This window comes from Chelonoidis abingdonii, chromosome 6, assembly GCF_003597395.2.
Source record: "Chelonoidis abingdonii isolate Lonesome George chromosome 6, CheloAbing_2.0, whole genome shotgun sequence".
NCBI lineage: Eukaryota > Metazoa > Chordata > Testudines > Testudinidae > Chelonoidis > Chelonoidis abingdonii.
In genome coordinates this window covers 11,147,955-11,168,385 of record NC_133774.1, presented here as the reverse complement: position 1 = coordinate 11,168,385, position 20,431 = coordinate 11,147,955, and the positions used below count along the sequence as shown (strand labels likewise).

The 20,431-nt window shown below is 39.7% G+C and overlaps 1 protein-coding gene across 1 annotated transcript in view; it reads left to right on the top strand.

Annotated features, from left to right (window-relative positions):
* Positions 1-20,431, top strand: part of RIT2 (Ras like without CAAX 2) — a 269,115-nt gene that overhangs the window by 79,026 nt on the left and 169,658 nt on the right. Inside the window, exon 2 of the mRNA XM_075066825.1 lies at positions 5,582-5,638. Within this exon, the coding sequence (XP_074922926.1) occupies positions 5,582-5,638 (57 nt within the window). The remainder of the gene's footprint in view (positions 1-5,581; positions 5,639-20,431) is intronic.

Below are 20,431 nucleotides of genomic sequence, written 5' to 3'. Positions count from 1 at the left end.
TCACCCACGAAAGCTCACGCTCCAAAACCTCTGTTAGTCTATAAGGTGCCACAGGATTCTCTGCTGCTTTCACAGATCCAGACTAACACGGCTACCCCTCTGATACTTAAGTATATTAAGTCAACACTATTGCCTTTATCAACAAAACTTGAAATCTCATTTAAAAAAAACAATTTCAGTTAGTTTGGAGATAATCTATTTTCCACAAACCCATGTTGATTTTCATTGATTACATGCTTTCCTTTAATTCTTTAGTAACCAAATCCCATGTCAGTGGTGCTATTATCTTATCTGGGATCGATAATAGGCTATCAGACCTATTATTACCCAGGGCATCCCATTTACCCTTTAAAACTAGTACAATATTAGCTTTCTTCCAATCTTCTAGAACTTCTCCAGTGCTCCAGGATGTATTGAAAATCAACATTAACAGTCCAGCAAAACTTTTGGATGCAAATTATCTGCTGATTTTAAAATGTCTAACTTTAGTGGTTTTTGTTTAACATCCCAGAAATACTAATGGACTAGAATCAGTGTTATCATCACCATATAATGACACTTTATCATCATCTTTTCCCCATATATAAAACACAAATATTTATTGAATATTTCTGCCTTTTCTGCATTATTATTGATAAGTATACCATTTCCATCTAGTAGTGGACCAATACAATTGTCAGGATTCTTTTTGTTCCTGATACATTTAGAAGACTCCTTATTTTTGTAACTCTGCTGTCCGAATATTTCTTTTTGTGTCCCTTTACTTCCCTTATCAGTTTTCCACTATTCCTAACTTCTGATTTGTATTTATTAGTATCAACTTCCCCTTTCTTCCATTTGTTATATATTATTATTATTATTACTATAGTTGCCTTCACGTCCTCTAAACTAGGTCTGTTTTTTAACCAGCGCAGCCTTCTTCCTCCATTTTTGGATTGTTCCTTTTTGGGCATCTGGTTAGTTGTTCTTAAAAGATTCCCAGTTATCATTTCGCTGGCTCCAACTGAGTTGTGCTTTTTTATATCTGTATTGAATTTGACTCTTAAAAGACTAAAGTTCACTATGTAGCTGCTTAACAGGTTTGACATGGGCACTGGACATTTCAATGCCACCTCACAGCAGAATGCCTCAATCTTTCTTGAGAGGGAAAAAATCTAGAAATGACAATGTAAATCCAGTCTTATGGCACATTAGTGTAAATGACCAGTACAATGCCTATGACCTCATGCAAACTGAAACTAAATAAATTCAGACTGGAAATAAGGCATACATTTTTAATTGTATGGGTAATTAACCACTGAAACACCTTACCAAGATTTGGAAAGGACTTTCCAGCACTTTCAATTTTTAAATCAAGATTTGATGTTTTCTAAAGATATGCTGTATTTCAATCAGAATTTTGGGGGCAAATTCTATGACCTGTGTTATACAGAAGGTCAGACTAGATGACTGCAGTGGTCTCTTCTGACATTAGAATCATTTTAATCTATGAACAACAAAATTTCCACTTAAGTCCTGTGCTATGGATTTAACTAGGGCACTGTCTTTGGGCTGGTTCGTGGAAAACCTTAATCCTGAGTCCTTGGCTTCTAGTGAGAATTTCAGCAATTGTTGCAGTTCTTGTGGCATGGACACTGGTCCACTGGATTAGTGGAGTGTACCTTTAAATATGGAGATATACTTATCTCTTAGAGCTGGAAGGGACCCTGCCTTCACTTGCAGGACCAAGTACTGATTTTGCCCTAGCTCCCTAACTGGTCCCCTCAAGGCTTAAATTCACAACCCTGGGTTTAACAAACCAATGCTCAAACCACTGAGCAATACTCCCTTCGCTTTAGGAGAGCTGGCAATAGTACACACAAGGGAATGGAACTAGTTGGCGCCATCTGCTGTGCAGACAGTGTGTGATCTCAGAAAAGTTGCAATAAAGGCTTGTATGCCTGAAACTTATGGGATGGATCTCAGTGGTTCCATGTCTGATAAATAACTGAGAATATTACATTGGGCATTGACTTATTTCTCACAGGCCACCAAATAGTTATCAGACAGGGATGTCTAAAAATCTTGCTGGGTTAAAAACAGGTGGCCTGGATAGGGAGGTACCCAAATACATACAGTACTCAAAAAGTAATGCATTTGATGGCACACAAGACTGAAAACATTAGTGTAACTGCATGTTGTTTTATTCACCCATGCTATATGGACTTTAAATGAGCTTTTTAAAACAGTTATCCTTTCTGTGTCGCTATGAATTTATAATGCTGCTCTTTAACATTTATATTTGTCTACCCTGAATATGCAATATTTTATTAACATGGTAATAAATATTTAATCTGTCTTTTCTGTAACATTTTGTCAGAGCATCTTGTTAACCCATGATTCCCTAAGATAAGAGCAGGAAAGAGTATTTCAACAAAGTAATGCAATTCTGGACTAATTTACATAAATAATTTTCAATTAGGCATGCTGTAATGGCTATCTGCTCTGCCATTCAAGATATCCTGGGTAGAATTTCATTTTTGATTTAACATGCCATAATAGGTAGCTGGGACCAGGTAAGAGACACTATATTCAGCTCTTGAATAGGGGCATGTATGATATGTGTCCTAGGAGAGGTAGCATGGCCTGGTAGACTGAGCATTGGACTTGGATTTGCAACTTCAGTTCTATTCCTGGCATCGGTATACTGGGTGACCTTGGGCAGCTTGCTGCCCTGTCACGTGCCTCAGTTTCCCCATCTATAAAATAGGATTAATGATGCTGATCCCTCTTAAAAGGTGTTTTGAGATATGCTGATGATAAGAGCTAGGTATAATTATGTTACTATATGATGAATTGCCAACTGCAAACATTCAAAAACGATGAGTTAAGCTCCACTAAAAGTCATGAGATTGGTTTAAAGATAATGAGATTTTTTTAAATCACTTTTATTTTGTTTTATTTGCCTTCTGGTTCTGAGCCTTTATGGTCAACTCACTTCACAGTTTCAACCATTTCCCTGTGACCTTTAGGGCTAGAAAGTTACTTTTTTTCTTTTCAGTGAAAGATGAGATCCTCATGCAATCTCTTTGACACTGATGAAACACTAGATATTATGGGCTGCTATAAAATCAGAAGATTTATCAACCCAGCTGTATCTAAGCAAGGGGTGACATTGATGGGATCTCAGACCCCATCCAGTCTTTCTTAGCAAACAGAAGTCACTCCAATATCAATTGCCCCAAGCAAGCTGAAACTCAGGCTAGTTATGATGGTCTGCATGAGGGTTATGTACCATTTAAAATAAGGCTTAAGTGTGACTTACATATTGCTCGCCATCTGCACAGAGATCAATTTCACCCTCAGGAAACACCACCACCACAAAATATGAGTTAGTTTCTGGCTGCCTGAAATGAATTTTCTAAAACTTTTATTAGTGGATAACATTCATGCATAAAATAATCTGATGGGAGGATTCCATATAGCATAAAGAAGGATTGTTTGTCTTCTGCATCGTATTTAACGAGAGTTCGTTTTTGCAAGAAGGATCAGATATGAAATTGGGTACTGTACTTGATGTTACTTTGGGCTTGTCCACACTACTAAATTAAGTTGACTTAAGTCGCCATACAGTCACTGCAGTAATTAAAGTGGTGGTTCTCGTCCACACTTGTTCCTTCCATAGGTGGTGCACTGTCTCTCCCAGAGCGCTTCCACCAACTGAAGTGGGGCATTGTGGGACACTGACAACTAAAGCCCAGCAGCCCTGAGGCTGACAACTTCAGTTGTAGGCATGGGGCTGAAAGCTGCCTCCCCTCCCCTGCTGTCAGCCAGATGCAGGCTTACAGCTGGGCTCCCCCCACACCCTGGCACTGACACTCCAAGGTATCAGTGCCAGAAGCCCCAGCTGTGAGCCCAGCGCCCAGCTTACAACTTGGGCTGTCAGTGTTGGGGAAGAGGGAGCCTCATTCAGGTCTGACAACCAATAGCCAATGTAAGTAACACAGTGTCTACCCAGACACTGTGTCCCCTAACTACATCAACATAAGTGCTATGTCTCTCATGGAGGTGGAGTTGTTATGTTGGTGCAGAGGGCTACTTACTTTCTTGGAAGCAGCATTGTAGTGTAGACACTGACATAATTAGGTAGCCATAAACTGCCTTATGTTGACCTGTAATGTAGACCAAGCCTTTGTACAGTTCTGGATTATCTATATAGGATGATGAGATTTTGCTAGGAAAGGAGTGTATCAGAAGAGTCTGTTACACATTCACCTTAAGGACTCTTCTTGGACCTCATTTATTTTTCTCTTCAACATTTAAAACAATTTCTCCATTTGATGATACTTTCTTAATACTTTACTTAATAAGGCATGCTTAATCATGGTGGTTCTCTTACTGAAATACCTCATGGAGCACCTGATTAAGAGTAGGAGTGGGCTATTATATAACTAGGAGACTATAAGCAACAGTTTTGCTTAAGGGAGATATTTGGACAATGCCAAAGTATTACGTAGTATTCAATCAGATACTAAATAGACATTCTCATCATTCTCATCTCTGACCTTTTAACAGAGAAGCTGCTCAATAAAGTTTTTTAAAAAGAAGAAACTGAGGTGTGTTTCAATGAACATAATGTTTAATATTGTATTTTTCCATTATTGTATTTAAATATATATTAACACAATGCCCACAGATTTTTCATTAAAACTCTCTGTTCCTCATTGCCCCATCTGCAAAAGGGAGGTATTTTCCTACTTCACAAGCATAAGTTATTAATGTCTGGAAAGCCTATAAAGACCTTTATATTTATGAAGTACTTTGATATCATTTCCTCCTATCCTTTCATCCTGTATAAGCTCTTCCTTTGACGTTACACAGGTTTAATAATCCATATATACTGTGGTTCATGGTCTGGGATCACCAAGAGGCAGCATTAGTTCTCCATTAACCCCACACATTTTTATGGGTAAATTAATATTGATTGGGTCAGCTTTAACATAGCTAACATTCCATCTCCACAGCTGAATCCCTCTTTGGAGAAGAGCAGTGTTACAAGGGCAGTAGATCACTTGGGGCCTGGAGAGCTGATGACCCACGTCCCTTTGGTGCATGGATCTGTTGGTTTTATCCTCCAAAACCCCTTGTTGTTCTGTGGAGCATGCATACCCTGATGCTACATGAAACTCATATTGTTTAAAATCGTTCCCATGCATTATTTTCACAAAGGGAATGAGTTGGCCAATAATTGTCCCCTGGGTAGCCCCAATTAAGACCAAGTTAAGACATTCACAAGCTATTTTTATCAACTTGTCTCAGCCTGCAAGAAGATTGTCCCCTAGAGGATATCCTCTTGTCCTGTTTTATATTACTCTAGTGATTGGCATCTACTAAGGCTAGGCAAACAGTCTGCAGACAAAGGCACACAAAATGAATCGGGCTTTCTCTTGTGCAATTGCAAATATCAGCCAAGTGCTTGGACCATTCATGACCAGGCTGCTGTTTGGGTTTCTGAATTCTTCCTACATTTCCCTCTGCTTCATTTCACCCCCTATCTCTTCACTGTTTTCTTTTGTAACTTCTCCCTTTTTCTCCTCCCCAGCTATGACAATGCAGTTCATAAGCCATCGGTTTCCTGATTATCATGATCCAACCATAGGTGAGTACAGATTGTTTTTTTCCTTATTCCATCCAATCTGACTGCTTTTTGATATTTACTCTCAATTTGTACATGCTGGGATCCCTTTTCTATACTGGGATTCCTCTTGCAATTAGCAAGATGGGAACGGCAGAGCAGTGGCAACCACCCAACAATGCTTTGTGAAGTACCTGGGAGTTATAACTCTTATATTGAGAATGATATTTGTTTGATGCTTATTTGGCTGTGTCATGGTCATGTAATAGACAGTTGGTCCTGAAATGAGGGAGTGTCATGTTGATGTTGTTGTATGAGGATTCAGCTAACACTATTGGTGAACACATCTATGCGAGGTCATATTAACACTGCTACATGTAGGACAGACAGGATTGCCCATGACTACTGCAGGCTGTTGCATCCTTGCTTTGCAGTGTTCACCTTTTTCACATTAGGTCTTAATGCACCTGATTTCAAAGTGGTTAATAATGGCTTGCCATATCTGCCACCACCTTGCTTTGTCACCAATAGCACCAAACAATGTTGCATGCTGGTTCCCACACTCTTTTCCATCCTTTTTTTCACATATTTTGATGGATGCATTTCAGGACATTGACAGAGGAATATTTATCCAGTTCTGCACTGATGGGAAGTTGTTCCCATTAGTTCCCATGCCCTCAGGAAAGAAGTAGATTCACTTATTAAGGCGCTTTTATTTGCTGATGACTGTGCACTCGTTGCTCACTCAGTTGGTAATGTTCAATTTATAACTGATCACTTCACTTGTGCAGTCAATTGTTTTGGTTTCACAATCAGCCTGAAGAAAACTGAAGTATTGTACCAAACAGTGTCAGGTGATGCACATCTTTACCCAATTATTAAGATCAGCAATGTTCCTCTTGTGTCTGTGGTGAAGTTTTGCTACCTGGGGAGTTTGCTATCACAGAATGCCACAATTGATGAAAACATTATCCATCATATACTCAAGGCCAGCTCTGCATTTGTGATGCCAGTCCTGAAACACTGTGAAAGAAAACTCTTTTACCAAAAGGTGAGTGAAGCCATGAAATCTAATTAATGCTTGCTATGTGTTAACAAGGGCAGAATTTGCTGGTGGAAAAGGCTCATTCAACATCCTGTATTATTCCATCAGAGGAAGAAAATGCTCAACCTCTATGTAAGGTCTTGCATCTGAAGGAGTGGGTTTTTTTTCCCACAAAAGCCTATGCCCAAATAAATCTGATAGTCTTTAAGGTGCCACTGGACTCCTAGTTCTTTTCAACCTCTATGGGTTGCTTTCCTATTTTCAAACCATTTATTATCATGATAAACATTGTTGCTGTTTTTATGAAAAAATAACTGTGAGTACTGGGTTTACTACACTATAAATGCAGCATAGGGTAACACTCTCTTCTGGGTTAATTCTCTTGATGTCGATGGACTTATGTCAGAGAATTTGTCCCATAATAAACAAAGGGTTGAAATTCATCCAGGAGAACACTTTCAAATCTATCATCTTTAGAAACTTGCATCTGTTTTAAGGCACATTTTTGAGCCAGGATGGGAAGGGACTGAGCAGGAAAAGAAGTCCAGGAGGACTTCTGGTTGATTGCACTGGATTTCCTCTTGGGGGTCAGAGAATGCAAGAGTAGTAGGAGCAGATCTGGGTGAAAGAGTGCAGCGTGGGCTCCCTTCTGCATGAGGAGTTAAGAGCTGCACACATGGAAGCCATTTAGAGAGCATAGCGACAAGAAGTTTTATTGGACCTTCAAAATCCAAGATCTATGCTGCATAGTCTTGCATGCCATCTACTAGAATTTGAACTATTAACTGTTTATCAGTATAAAGAAATCTCTCTTTTCTAGAGCTGTCCTGTAACACTAGGCTAGTTTGAAGCAGGGTTGTACCAAGGTCACATCTTTGCCTCTTCCCCCCACGTAACTCTGTAAGAAATCTAGCTGAACAGGCAGTGCTGTCCAAGAGCAGTGCCTCCACTTCCCAGAAGGATTACACACAATGCAACCCCATGTTTTCTGCTTATCGTTGCTTTTAATTGCTGTTTCCAATCACTGTTACAAATGTTCTGACTCTCATTACCCATTGGTTACTACTGTTTGGTTCTGAAGAGGTCAGGCATTGTTATAGATCTTAGAGGTACCACTTTTAAAAGGAGCAGTGAGTAATGAATGTAGACTTCTCTTTGGACATCTACTAGGTACATCCATCACCTTGGATTACCTTTGCTGGACATTCTGTACTGACAGATGGCTGAAAGCACATGTTTATCTGGCTATAAAGAAGAAAGCATGAAAGCAGAAGCTTGGAAGTGTCCACTGGGAGTACTTCATTCCTTTCATTTTTAACTCTTTCCAGATAATTTCATTTCTTTGCTCTCTGGATAAAGGCAATAGCTAATAGTTTCTTTTGTTGGACAAGGGTTAAGTTTTCTCTTGTGTTATCTGGGTGAATCCTAAATATAATTAATGACAAGTTGAGTCTGTGAACCACACCCTGCTAGGGTGAACAGGGATCTAGAAAGAAGTAAGGTCTCTCCTTGTTTGCAGCAATCAATGAGCTCTCAAAATGTTTCGGTCTGAGATGGCAGAGCTGTTGCCATTAGATCTTGTCTTGGGCTAAGAGCTCCCACGTGTTGAGGTCAATTTTGCAAGATTGGAAGTTGGTCTTGAGAGAGTGTCTTTGTAATGTTTGCTTGGTCTGCCCCTAAAATGAGTTCCAGTCTGCAATTCTTTGTAAAAGACTCTTTTCAGTATTCTACTGTCAGACGTACAGACCCCACATGACTGCACCATCTCAGTTGCACTCTTACTATGAAAGCTTCAGTGCCTGTGATCTTGAGATATTCAAGGACCTTGGTGTTTAGAATTAAATCTTGCCATTTAATTGCCATTATCCACCATAGATCCCGTACGTGGAATTGGTACAAGCAATTTAGATGGTATTGATAAATTATCCACATATTGCAGTCATAGAGGAAAGCGTTAACAACAATAGCACTGTAAACATCAATTTTCTTTTGTAGTTTCACAGCATATTCATTCCAGAGGTGACACCAATGATTTCTGAAGGCCTCGCAGCCTGTGCCAATGAGTTTTGTAATGTTGTTGATTATTGCATTCCATGAAATGATACTGCCTAGGTCACAAAATTTGTCACCATTTTGAGTGGTACATCTTCGACGGACCCAACTGGAGTAGTTGTAGTACTTCTCGATTGAGACTGGACCATGACCTCTGTTCTCTTCAGGCTGATTGTTAAACCAAAATATTTTTGATTATCTGCAAAACAGTCAGTGAGCAACTGAATGTCCCTGAGGTTATGGGCCAATAAAGCACAATCACCAACGAACAGTAATTTATGAATAATTTTCTTCATAACTTTTTTGTCTTTGCATGCAGGCAATAAGTCACCTCCATCCATATGGTATTGCATATAAATGCCACAACCAATGTTTCTGAATTCCTCTATTAGAACATCAGCAAAACATGATGCTAAATAACACTGGAGCAAGAACACAGCCTTGTTTTACTCCATTGGTGACAACAAATGCATTTGAGAAGCAGCCTCGGTCAAGGACACCAAACTTGCAGATGTCTGTCCACAGGCCATCTCAATTTACAGCGTCAAAGGCCCTAGTAAGGTCAAAAGAAACCACATATAGGGCTTAATAGTGCTCACAACATTTCTACTGACTTTGCTGAAATAATAAACTATTAGTAAATGTTGCTATTTTAATAGAGACCATTTTTATGTTTATAAATTATACACCCAGCACAATATCTAGGACTTTTATGACCATTTAAAGAAAATCATGAAAAAAAACATGCCTATTAGCTCTAAAGAGAATTTAACTACAATAAACAGAAATTGGGGAAAGGTGGCGGGAAGAAGAGAACCATTATAGCCATTGAGAGCAATCAGTCATACACACACACTCATCTTTAACATTAAAGATGTTGTCTATCACCTACCACATGTTTAACTGTGTATTGTCTTGTCATAATCCTAGTTTGTGGACCTCTAGGCACTACCATAATATGACAAATAATTATCAATAAAGAGATAGAAGAGATTATTATGTATTATATGTATCAAGGTTGCACTTTGAGGCCCCAGTCAGAATCAAGAACCCATTGTGCACAAATGCATAAGAAGAGACAGTCACTATCCTAAGGAGATTACAATCTATGTAGATAAGACATACAGAGGGAAGGAAAATAGAGGAACAGAAAAATGAAATAACTTTCTAAGGGTTGCACAGCAAATCAATGGAAGATCTGGATATAGAACCAAGTACCGTAACCACTGGACCCCGCTCTCTCTCAAGACATGCTGAGAAATGCTCAGCTTCTATTCCTGCTATGGAATATGTACTAAATGGAAAACAAAATAGTGGAAACTATTAGCACATCTGGGACCTTGAACTCTCTTAGGACCAAGCTCCCTGTTCAGCATATTCCAAACCAATTGGAATGTGTACAACTCACTAGTAAGTGGGGATTACAGGTCCCCCTCTGTTTCTGATCCACAAAGAATATGAGTAGTTACAACCCTGTCCCCCAGCTACAGATTATTGGCTCTTTAGTTTAAGCTGTAACTGTCTATACCTTTAGCTGTGGATATCGCCAGTTCAATCCCTGGTGTGCTAGCTAAGAGTGCAGTTGTCAACAGTGCAACTAGAGACAAAATGAAAGAAATAATATATTGTCTGAATTGTAAGAGAATGCAAAAAAAATTCCCATTAGGCCATTCAGAAAACCAGCTACAGTTGTATCATGAACAATGGATAATTTTAAAAGAGAGCAGCTCCTGAATTTAAAGGCTGTCTAAACTGTTTGGTGCATTTGAATGTTTAATTTGTCATTATATTGGCCGAGAAAGAAATTTACAAATAAGACAGCATGGGATTGTTAAGAGTATGTAAATGTAGTGACTGAAGAGACTAACTGACAGACCCTCAGGTGGTGTAAATCAGAACTCAGTGTAGCTACATAACATAAATGTATATGAGCTAATGAAGACCACAGTTGGTTAAAGAAAGGAGGGGTTACTTCAACTAATTTTAGCTCCCACTATTATTTACTCCAATCCATCAGAATGCCAAAGATGAACAGATTTAGCTGGATCCTCTTCATTTAAAACTCATGTGCACAGTCCAAACCAAACACAGATATAATCAGCTTAGAGAAATGCTTCCATCTGTCAAGTGAACAATATACTACTTGGTATATGGCATGTGAGCCTAAGTAGATTTAGGTTGCAAGATGAGTTACGGACATTACAATGGTCTAGCTGAGTTCACTCAAGGCTTTATGCTATTCAGAAAAAAAAAAGATGTCTCTCTGTCTCTGTTTGTAAGAGATAAGACTCTCTGATAGGCGGAGTCTGAAAAGAACAGGGTGCCTGGCTAACGCTAGCTAGACAGGTGGCCACAGTTACCCCATGTTGCTAGTGACTTTATTTCAGCAGAAACAGCATATTCAGATATAAAGAAATGGAGGGATTGGTTCTAGTTCACTTTCAGTCCCTTCTAGGCCTCTCCATGGCACAAAGGGGAAGTAGAGAAGGCTCTCCCCTATGGTGTCCCTGTGCTGGTAGCAGGCATTCCGTATGTAGACAGAATCATAGAATATCAGGTTTGGAAGGGACCTCAGGAGGTCATCTAGTCCAACCCCCTGCTCAAAGCAGGACCAATCTCCAGACAGATTTTTGCCCCAGATCCCTAAGTGGCCCCCTCAAGGATTGAGCTCACAACCCTGACTTTAGCAGGCCAATGCTCAAACCACTGAGTTATCCCTCCCCCTGGTAACTATCCATTGGGTGCCACTAAAATTTTGAGAAACTAGCAGACATGGCTGATTTCACACTGAATTACCTCTCTCCACCTACTAGCTACCAGGTGCAAGACCACAACACCCCATCTGTCTAGGGTACATAGATGGCCCCATATCACCAGCTGTTTGAGCACCTCATGCTCATTCATGTATTTATCCTTATAACACTTCATAAGGTAGGAAAGTAGATAGGAATATATAGTCCAAAGAAGCCGAGGGACTTGGCTAGGGTTGCACAGAAAGCTTGTGACAGAACAGGGCATTGAACCCAGGTTTTCAGCTAATTTCATAACTACTAAACCATCCTTACTCTGACAAGCTATGTGGTTACCACCATGACCTACTATGGATGGCCCCATTTCAGGCAGTTTTTGTGAACTCCTAGCCACCATCCATTTGTTACTATTTGGAAGTGCAGCCATTGCATACCATGCTTGCTTGCTGTGCATCTGCATGATCTCCTACAGAAAGTGTTCCTATTCCTGTGCAATTTTTTGGCTTATTTATAGAATTTAGAACCCTTTATGACCAGCTGTGGTGGACCTGTCCCTACATACTCATGATATTCCATGATATTTTATATGACCACTGCAATTCCTTTGAAACTGGATCTAATCTCATTTATCTTCTGCTTCTGACCTCCTGTCTTGTGATTGCAGACTCTGGCTCTGACTACTAGGTTTGGCTGCCATGACCTAACTGTGACAGGCTGGAGTTCTTGTGAGAATAGATTTTTTCTGATGAGATACCCAGTTGTGACAGTCTGTACCTCTGTATTCACCTCTTGCACACTATTGTAAAAATCTTGGTGCAACTATGCCATGTGAGGTATCATTAGAAATCTCAACTTTTGCCAGAAGCAGGGAATGGGCAGCAGGGGATGGACCACTTGCTGATTACCTGTTCTGTTCATTCCCTCGGAAGCACCTGGCATTGGCACTTTCAGAAGACAGGATACTGGGCTAGACAGATGTTTGATCTGACTCAGTATGACCATTCTTATGTTCTTAACTTGCTGGTCAATATTGTCCTGATAATATGCATGTGGCAACATTGTATGTAAATTTGTAAGATTCCTCTGTATGATATAACTGAAACATGTTCCACATTGTTTGTGGGGAGTGACCACAAACCAGTTCCCCAGATACAAAAGGCAAGCTGATCCCTCAGCCAGCTCTCATCAAAATCAGATGGACTACTACCTGGTTAAGTGGCCGCTCTGTGGCAGGAAAGAGGGTGTCGATTAAAAATCTACATCTTCACAAAGAAACAGTTTGGGATTCCCGTCCACACAGACTTTCTGTCTCCTGAACCTCAGCTGGAGATGCTTCTTGAAGAAGAGAAAAACCATAAGAAGGGAGAGCAGATGCCCCAAATCATTCCTCCCTTTCTCTCTGCCCATGGCATTCACAACACCTTAAGAACAAAGGAAGGGGGAGGGATCCTGACTGAAAGAAGTTCAGCCAGTAAGTTTGCTGAAACACATGGTGAGGGAGACTTTGCTTTGAATTCATGCAGTTATTAAATTAGGCATTAGTTGCATTTTACTTTTATTTTCTTGTAATCTATTCTAACTCTTTAACCTCATTACTTGTATTGTCTTAAAATCTATCCTTTTGTAGTTAATAAACTTGTTTTATAGTTTTATCTAAACCAGTGAAGTTGAAATGAAGTGTTTGGGAACCCCTACTTGAGATAAGAGGATTTGTGCATCTCATCTTTGATTAATAAAATGATAGACTTTGTATGAGCTTATATTGTGCGGGAGAGAGCTGGGCAATACAAGATATACATTTTGGGGGAAAGTTTGGGACTGGTTTGCTGGTGTTGCTTTGCAGTGTAATCTGAGGGTGGCTGGCTGCAGAATTCATAAACTATTACTGGGAGTAACTGCTGGAGGCGGTATAAGAGCAGACCAGGAGTGGTAGCTCTCACAGCAAAGCAGTGTAAAAAGCACCCCCAGTTGGAGAACTGAGGGGACACAGTTGTTTCTCAATTCAGATTGTACCTTGGGTATGTCACACCCCGTATGCTTTGCTTTTAGTAAAACCAGAAATACTACAAGACAACTGGCAAGTCCCCTGCTGGTGTATATTAAGATAGCGCCACTAAAATCAATGAAGCTATAGTCTTTTACACAAGTTGAAAATCTGGCCCAATATTTTGTGTCACATTATGTTAGTTTAACTCCTAGTCACATCTGGAACAATTAAGTGCCAAAAGAGTGTAAAATGAGAAATACCGAGGAATAAAATTAACAAACAGCTGTTTGACATAATCAGCTGGGGAAGAGTTATCTGATAACTACTGTGGCCTTTTTCCAGTTGCCTGGGATTTGCTATGTCTAATATCCCTACTGATGTCATCCAGGAATGTGGTTGGAACATTATGGAGCCAGTTGATAACTACTGTATTTATTGGTGCAAATTCAGACTTGAGTTAAGCAGACAGTGTCAGCTTAAGTAAATAGAATTATTCCTGGTCAGACAGAACTGTGTAGTTTCTAAGAATTGGCTTGATAGCTCTGGGAACACTGTATAAATGCAATTATTATTGTATTTGAAATCTCAGAAGCCATTCACTCTCAGGCTTTGTCTACACTAGTACTTTTTGTCGATAAAACTTTTGTCAGTCGGGGATGTGTATTTTCACACTGCTGACCAACATACGTTTTACTGACAAAAGCACAGGTGTGGACAGCGCTATGTTGGCAGAAGGCACTCTCCCACAGCCGCTCATTAAGGGTGGTTTAATTATGCTGGCGGGAGAGCTCTCTCTCATCGGCAGAGACAGTGGCGCAGCTGCAAGTGCACAGCTTTTGCTGCTGTCAAGTCTCTAGAGTAGACATAGCCTAAGTTTGGGGAGAAAGTCCTTTGGTATAAAGTAGGAGGCTGATAATTTATCTTAATTGGTTTTCCCATCACAGCATCTCTTTGTGCAGTTTGGGGTGTGTCAAGGTTTTTTCCCCCCACTTTGAACTTTAGAGTAAAAATGTGAGGGACCTGCATGGACCTTTCTAAGCTTAATTCCTACCTTAGATCTGGTATGCTGCCACCAGCCAGAAGTCTGTGTCTGGCACACTTTCTGTTCCCCCAAAACCTTCCCTGGGAAACCCAAGACTCAAACGCCTTGGGTCTTAAAACAAGGAGAAATTAACCAGACTTTCCCCTCCCTGGCTTGCCTTGAGAGGCTTACACAGATCCAAACTTCTTGGATCTTAAAACAAAGAGGAATTAACCATCCCCTTCCTCTTCCCCCCAGACTTTCCCCTCCCTGGGTTGCCTTGGGAAGCTTCACATCGATCCAAACTCCTTGGATCTTAAACCAAGGAGGAATTAACCATCCCCACCCCTCATTTCCCCCCCACCAATCCCTGCTGAGTTTAGACTTAATCCCTTGAATTCTAAAACAAGGAAAAATCAATCAGGTTCTTAAAAAGAAAGCTTTTAATTAAAGAAAGAAAAGGTAAAATATCTCTGTAAAATCAGGATGGAAAATGCTTTACAAGGTACTCAGATTCATATAGACTAGAGGGACCTCCCTCCTAGCCTTAGATTCAAAGTTACAGCAAACAGAGGTAAAAATCCTTCCAGCAAAAAGACACATTTACAAGTTAAGAAAACAAACATAAGACTAGTCCGACTTGCCTGGCTATTACTTACTATTTTGAAACATGAAAGACTGATTCAGAAAGAATGGGAAAGCCTGGGACGTCTTGTCCCCCTCAGTCCCGAGTGCAAACAAGGAACAAAACAAAAAGCACAAACAAAGATTTCCCTCCACCAAGATTTGAAAGTATCTTGTCCCCCTATTGGTCCTCTGGTCAGATGTCAGCCAGGTTTACTGAACTTTTTAACCCTTTACAGGTAAAAGAGACATTAATCCTTAACCATCTGTTTATGACAGGGTGTGTAATACTTATTGCTATGGAAGGGTGTGTTTGTGAGAGAGAGAAACTCTTTGCTCGTTGTCACCCTTGATTCTGGATGAGACATACCCCCAAATCTGTGACAGGAGTCAAGTAATCTATTTTCAAGGCATACTAACCTATAGCTGTTAGACTTCAGTTAACAAAGTAGGTTCCCCAACCAACAGTGAAAACAAAACAGGCTAAATTCCTGTAAAAGTGCCATCAAATCACATCAACTAGTCACTTTTTGATTCATGGAAGTGTGCAGAAAATGCATTTCAAGCTAGGAAATTGGTATTGTTTTGGCTTGAAGTTGAAAACAAGCAAACTGCCAGCTGGATTTTATTTTTTAATGTCATAAAACCCCAAATTTCTTGCCAAGGCCTTTCACATCATGGGCAGAAAACATTTTCAAGACTGAGTTCCAAAATGCATATTGAAATCCCAGTTCTATAATTGTATTGACACAGGCAGTCCTGTCTGCAGTGTCATTTGCTTAAGTTATCAGATTGGGGCCTTATGTACTTCAAACTTATTCCAGTAAAGTGTTTAAGCACATATCTAACTGCAAGCATGTAAGTGATCCCATTTACTCCAGTTAGTTCTGTGGTCATGTTAGGTATATGCTTAACTAACCTTCAAAAAACTGACTAAATAGTGGAATCCAAAGTGGCAATCATTTATTTGTGTTGACCAAAAAATAACACAATAGAATCCTATCACTTGGCAGTAGTATCTCTTCCCCCGCTAGTGAAGAGTTTATTCCAGATAGGAAAAAGCTGTTGTTACATCATTAGTGGACTACAGGCATTTGGCTTTTTTCCTCCTTCATCACAATGCCCTGAGGAGATAGCTTTTCCGTGACTATCAGTACCCTGTGTTATGATAATCTTTGAATAGTAAAGCATAGTTATATCTTGTTTTTCTATGGTGATTTATCTCTATAGAAATATGACTATAAATGCATCTTGAAGTGTGAAGACAAGGTATTCCCCTTACCCTTATTTCTGAAAGCAGAATGCTTATTATATGGTGTTTCATTCACCATATTACAAACATGTTCCATGAGCTGCCCTAGCTACCAGCTAATTTTCAGGCAATTCTTATTTTGATTTCTACTAGGTTTTGACCTGGAAAGCAACAAATGGTTTTGGATCTATCTACTGAGATGATCTTTCCCCTTATATGATACAGTGGCAGTTGCAATCATAAGGGTACTAATATTTAGGAGTGAGGGTAATTACCCATTAGAACAATTTACCAAGGGTTGTGGTAGATTTTCCATCACAGGACATTTTTAAATTGAGATTGGATGTATTTTCTAAAAGAGATGCTCCAGTTCAAACAGAAATTATTTTAGGGAAGTTCTGGGACATGTTATTCAGAAAATCAGGCTTGATGATCAAAATGGTCCCTTCTGGCCTTACACTCTGTACTTTAGACTACTTGTGACAAGGCTGGGTTCATTCTGAGATCCCAAGTTGAATTTACAGTTCTAGAAGATAAAATTAAAAATTTGCATAGAAAACTGATCAAATATGCTATCATAGTCTCTGAGGAAATAAATACAGAACCCCAGGAGCTAAATGTGCATGGGTTCATTTGTCTGAGTATTACTATATTTTAATCAAAGCATCTCAGGTGTGATTATAGAATTCCTGGTCCTCCACAATTACCAGAGATGATCAGGAAGTGTTGCAATGGGGAGCTCAGTAAACTAGAAACGTCCTGGTCAGACAGTACTCTACTTGCTGCTGTGTGTATACACTCACGCTACAGGGTGTCAGAAGTTTGTGAATCCCTCTTTATAGGAGCAAAGGAAAGAAAAGAGAACCCTAAACTGCAAGAGTGAATTACTAGGGAAAGTGGATAATCAGGCAGGAGATCTGTAAAGCAACAGCAGAAAGGAGGCAGAGCCCTGTCTCGGCAATAGCACAAATGGCTCTTTTTGAAAAGTTTGATTTTGGTAATTCGGGCAGCTGGCCTTACTGGATTTGTAGATTTGAGAGGTGGGGTTTTTTGGGGGTGGTGGTGATAGGGTGGTTTATGGTTTGACGAAGAAAGCACAAAAATACCAGGTAAATGTCCTGATATTTGGCATGAGTGATGCTGATGATGATACCCTATGTGCGGTACTTCTCTCTGCTGAGGAAAAGAATGAATGCTCCAAAGTAAAATAGGCTTTTGATGCCTATTTGATAGGCAGACCAGATAAATTATATATGCAAGGGCCAAATTTAATAGGTGTCAAAAACAAGGGGAAACAGCTAAGAGTTTTATTACTGCAGTTCACAGTCTTACTGAACATTGCAAATATGGAGTGTTAAAAGGAGAACCAATATAAGACAGGATAGTTGTTGACATAAGACGCACCAGTTTATAAGCACAGTTTTTCAGTTAGACATAGATCTCATGCTAGCAAAAGCTATAGCAAAAAGTGAGAATTCTCTTTCTATGGTTCTATGCATTGTCACTTACATGCTAGCAGAACAGGGAAGATGATATCAAACAATACTGACACAGCAAAGAGAAGAAAAATACGCAAGTGAAAGGAGCACTCGCACCAAATTTACAACATAAGAACAGTGCACCACTAGACAGGTTATTTGGTCTCCCACCTAATAAAAGAGATTGTTGGAAAAAGCTGTGGAAGATGTGGCAAAACAAGCCACAGCTGGCCAGCAAAAGAACCAGAATGTAGGCCATGCCACAAAATGGGACATCTTGCAATAGCTTGCAAGACGCTCAGAGTAATGGAAACAATCCAAAAGAGAGTTGTATCTGATAACATTGAAAATTGTTAGAGGGCTGGGGTACATGATTTACGAGGAGAAGCTAAGGGAACTGGGGTAATTTAATCTTCAGAAGAGACAAGTGAGGTGGAATTTGATAGCAGCCTTTAACTACCTAAAGGGGGGTTCCAAAGAGGATGGAGCTCGGCTGTTCTCAGTGGCGGCAGATGACAGAAGAAGCAGCAATCATCTCAAGTTGCAGTGGGGGAGCCTAGGTTGGATATTAGGAAATACTATTTCTCTAGGAGGGTGGTGAAGCACGGAATGGGTTACCTAGAGAGGTGGTGGAAACTCCATCCTTATAGGTTTTTAAGGCCCAGCTTGACAAAGCCCTGCTTGGGATGATTTAGTTGGTATTGGTCCTGCTTTGAGCAGGAGATTGGACTAGATGACCTCTTGAGGTCTCTTCCAACCCTAATATTCTATGATTCTATGATTCAATGAAATGAGTTGATACTTCCAGGGACTACATCCTCAACAGAACAAACAACATCTTGGTACACAAACATAGATTTAAATGTCAAAAAATGACTTTTAAAACTGATAGGGGAAGCAGCCACTGCAATTCCAAAAAACAAACAAACAAACAAAATTATTATCATCAGTCCCAAAATGGAGATCTGCACAAATTTTGTATCAGGCTGTGACAATACATTGGATGTTTGTGGCCATTTCTTTAGGAAACTGGAGAAAGGACTGAAAGTTCTTCATGAAATAATATATGTAATACAAGGATTGACGACTTCCCTACTATGGTTGCCAGCAATACAAAGACTGTACCTAGCAGAGAAACTGGAATGCATTAACAACAAAAAAATCAAACTACAGGAAATATCTCCACAGGGCTATGAAAACTGTTCAGGGAATACATAATAAAACTGATGTCATCAGCAACTTTCTTTACTCTCACAGCCCCATGCCGCATCCCTATACTGTTGCTAGGGAAAGTCAAAGAAGAATTAAAGAGAATGGAAGACAGGGGGATTGTTTCCCAAACAGAAGAATCCACTGAATGGTATGTGGGAAGAGCTGTAGTACTAATGACCATTGGTAAAATTCCTATTTATGTGGACCTTACGCAAGTTAATAAAGCATGCAGAGAGAGAGAGAAAGAGAAAGATGCTTGCTGCAGTTGACCAGACATTAGCTCAGTTATCAGAAGCTAAAGTCTTCTCAAAGTTAGATTGTACACCAGGCTGCCTGCAAATCCCTTTTGCTAAAGGGGCTATATGATTAACTCTATTCATCACCCCATTTGGAAAGTACTGTTTCAAGCATCTTCCAGTGACACATCTTCAGCATCGGAACACTTACAAAAGAGAATCTCTCAGATCATATCAGATTTGCCTGGCATCCTTTGCATGCAGATGTTGTGTTGGTATATGGCAGATATAAAAATGAACATGATGAGTGACTACATGCAGTTTTGAGACACTCCCAACAAGCTGAATGAGACATATGAATTTGGAAATGAGCAGATATAGCCTGTAGGACACATAATTAGCAAACAGGGAATTCAGCTGGATTAGGACAAACTGAAGTAATTACTTGCCTTACCTAATCAACAGAAATTTCTGCTCTAAGAAGATTCCTGAGCATGACAAATAATTTTGGGGAAATTCTTACCAAATTTAGCTCATCCAACAACCTTTAAGAGATCTTCTTAATAGTCATATTATGTGAATTTTGAGCTATTCTACAACAAAACACATTTAATAAAGTAAAAGTACTACTGACATTACCACCTGTTTTGGCACTATGTTAGGTAAACTATCCAATTGTATCAGTGGACATACCTTCATATTGTTTAGGAACAATGCTCTCACAGAAGCAGCCAGAAGTAGACCTGAGACCTGTTGTGTTCATATCAAGAAGCTTCACAGAAACAAAGCAGCAGCATAGTCATAAGGAAGAGAAAGCTCAAGCAGTCATTTGGGTTTGTGAATGGCTCAGTTTGGTTTGAATTTCAACATAGGAGCAGACTACAAACCCTTAGGGGCATTACAAGATTCCAAACCACTGGATGACCTTCTATGAGTCAAAGATTTAGATTGATGTGGTTTTCTTTTGACATTGAATATGTATGAGGGACAGCACTCATAGTAGCACACACTCTATTTTGAGCCCCAATTAAGCAATGACTAAGGCCAGGTCTACACTGCGACTTTAAATCGGTTTAATGGCCGATATACCGATTTAATGCTGTACCCGTTCACACGACGTCGTCATTAATATCGAGTTAAACGGCTCCTTAAATCGATTT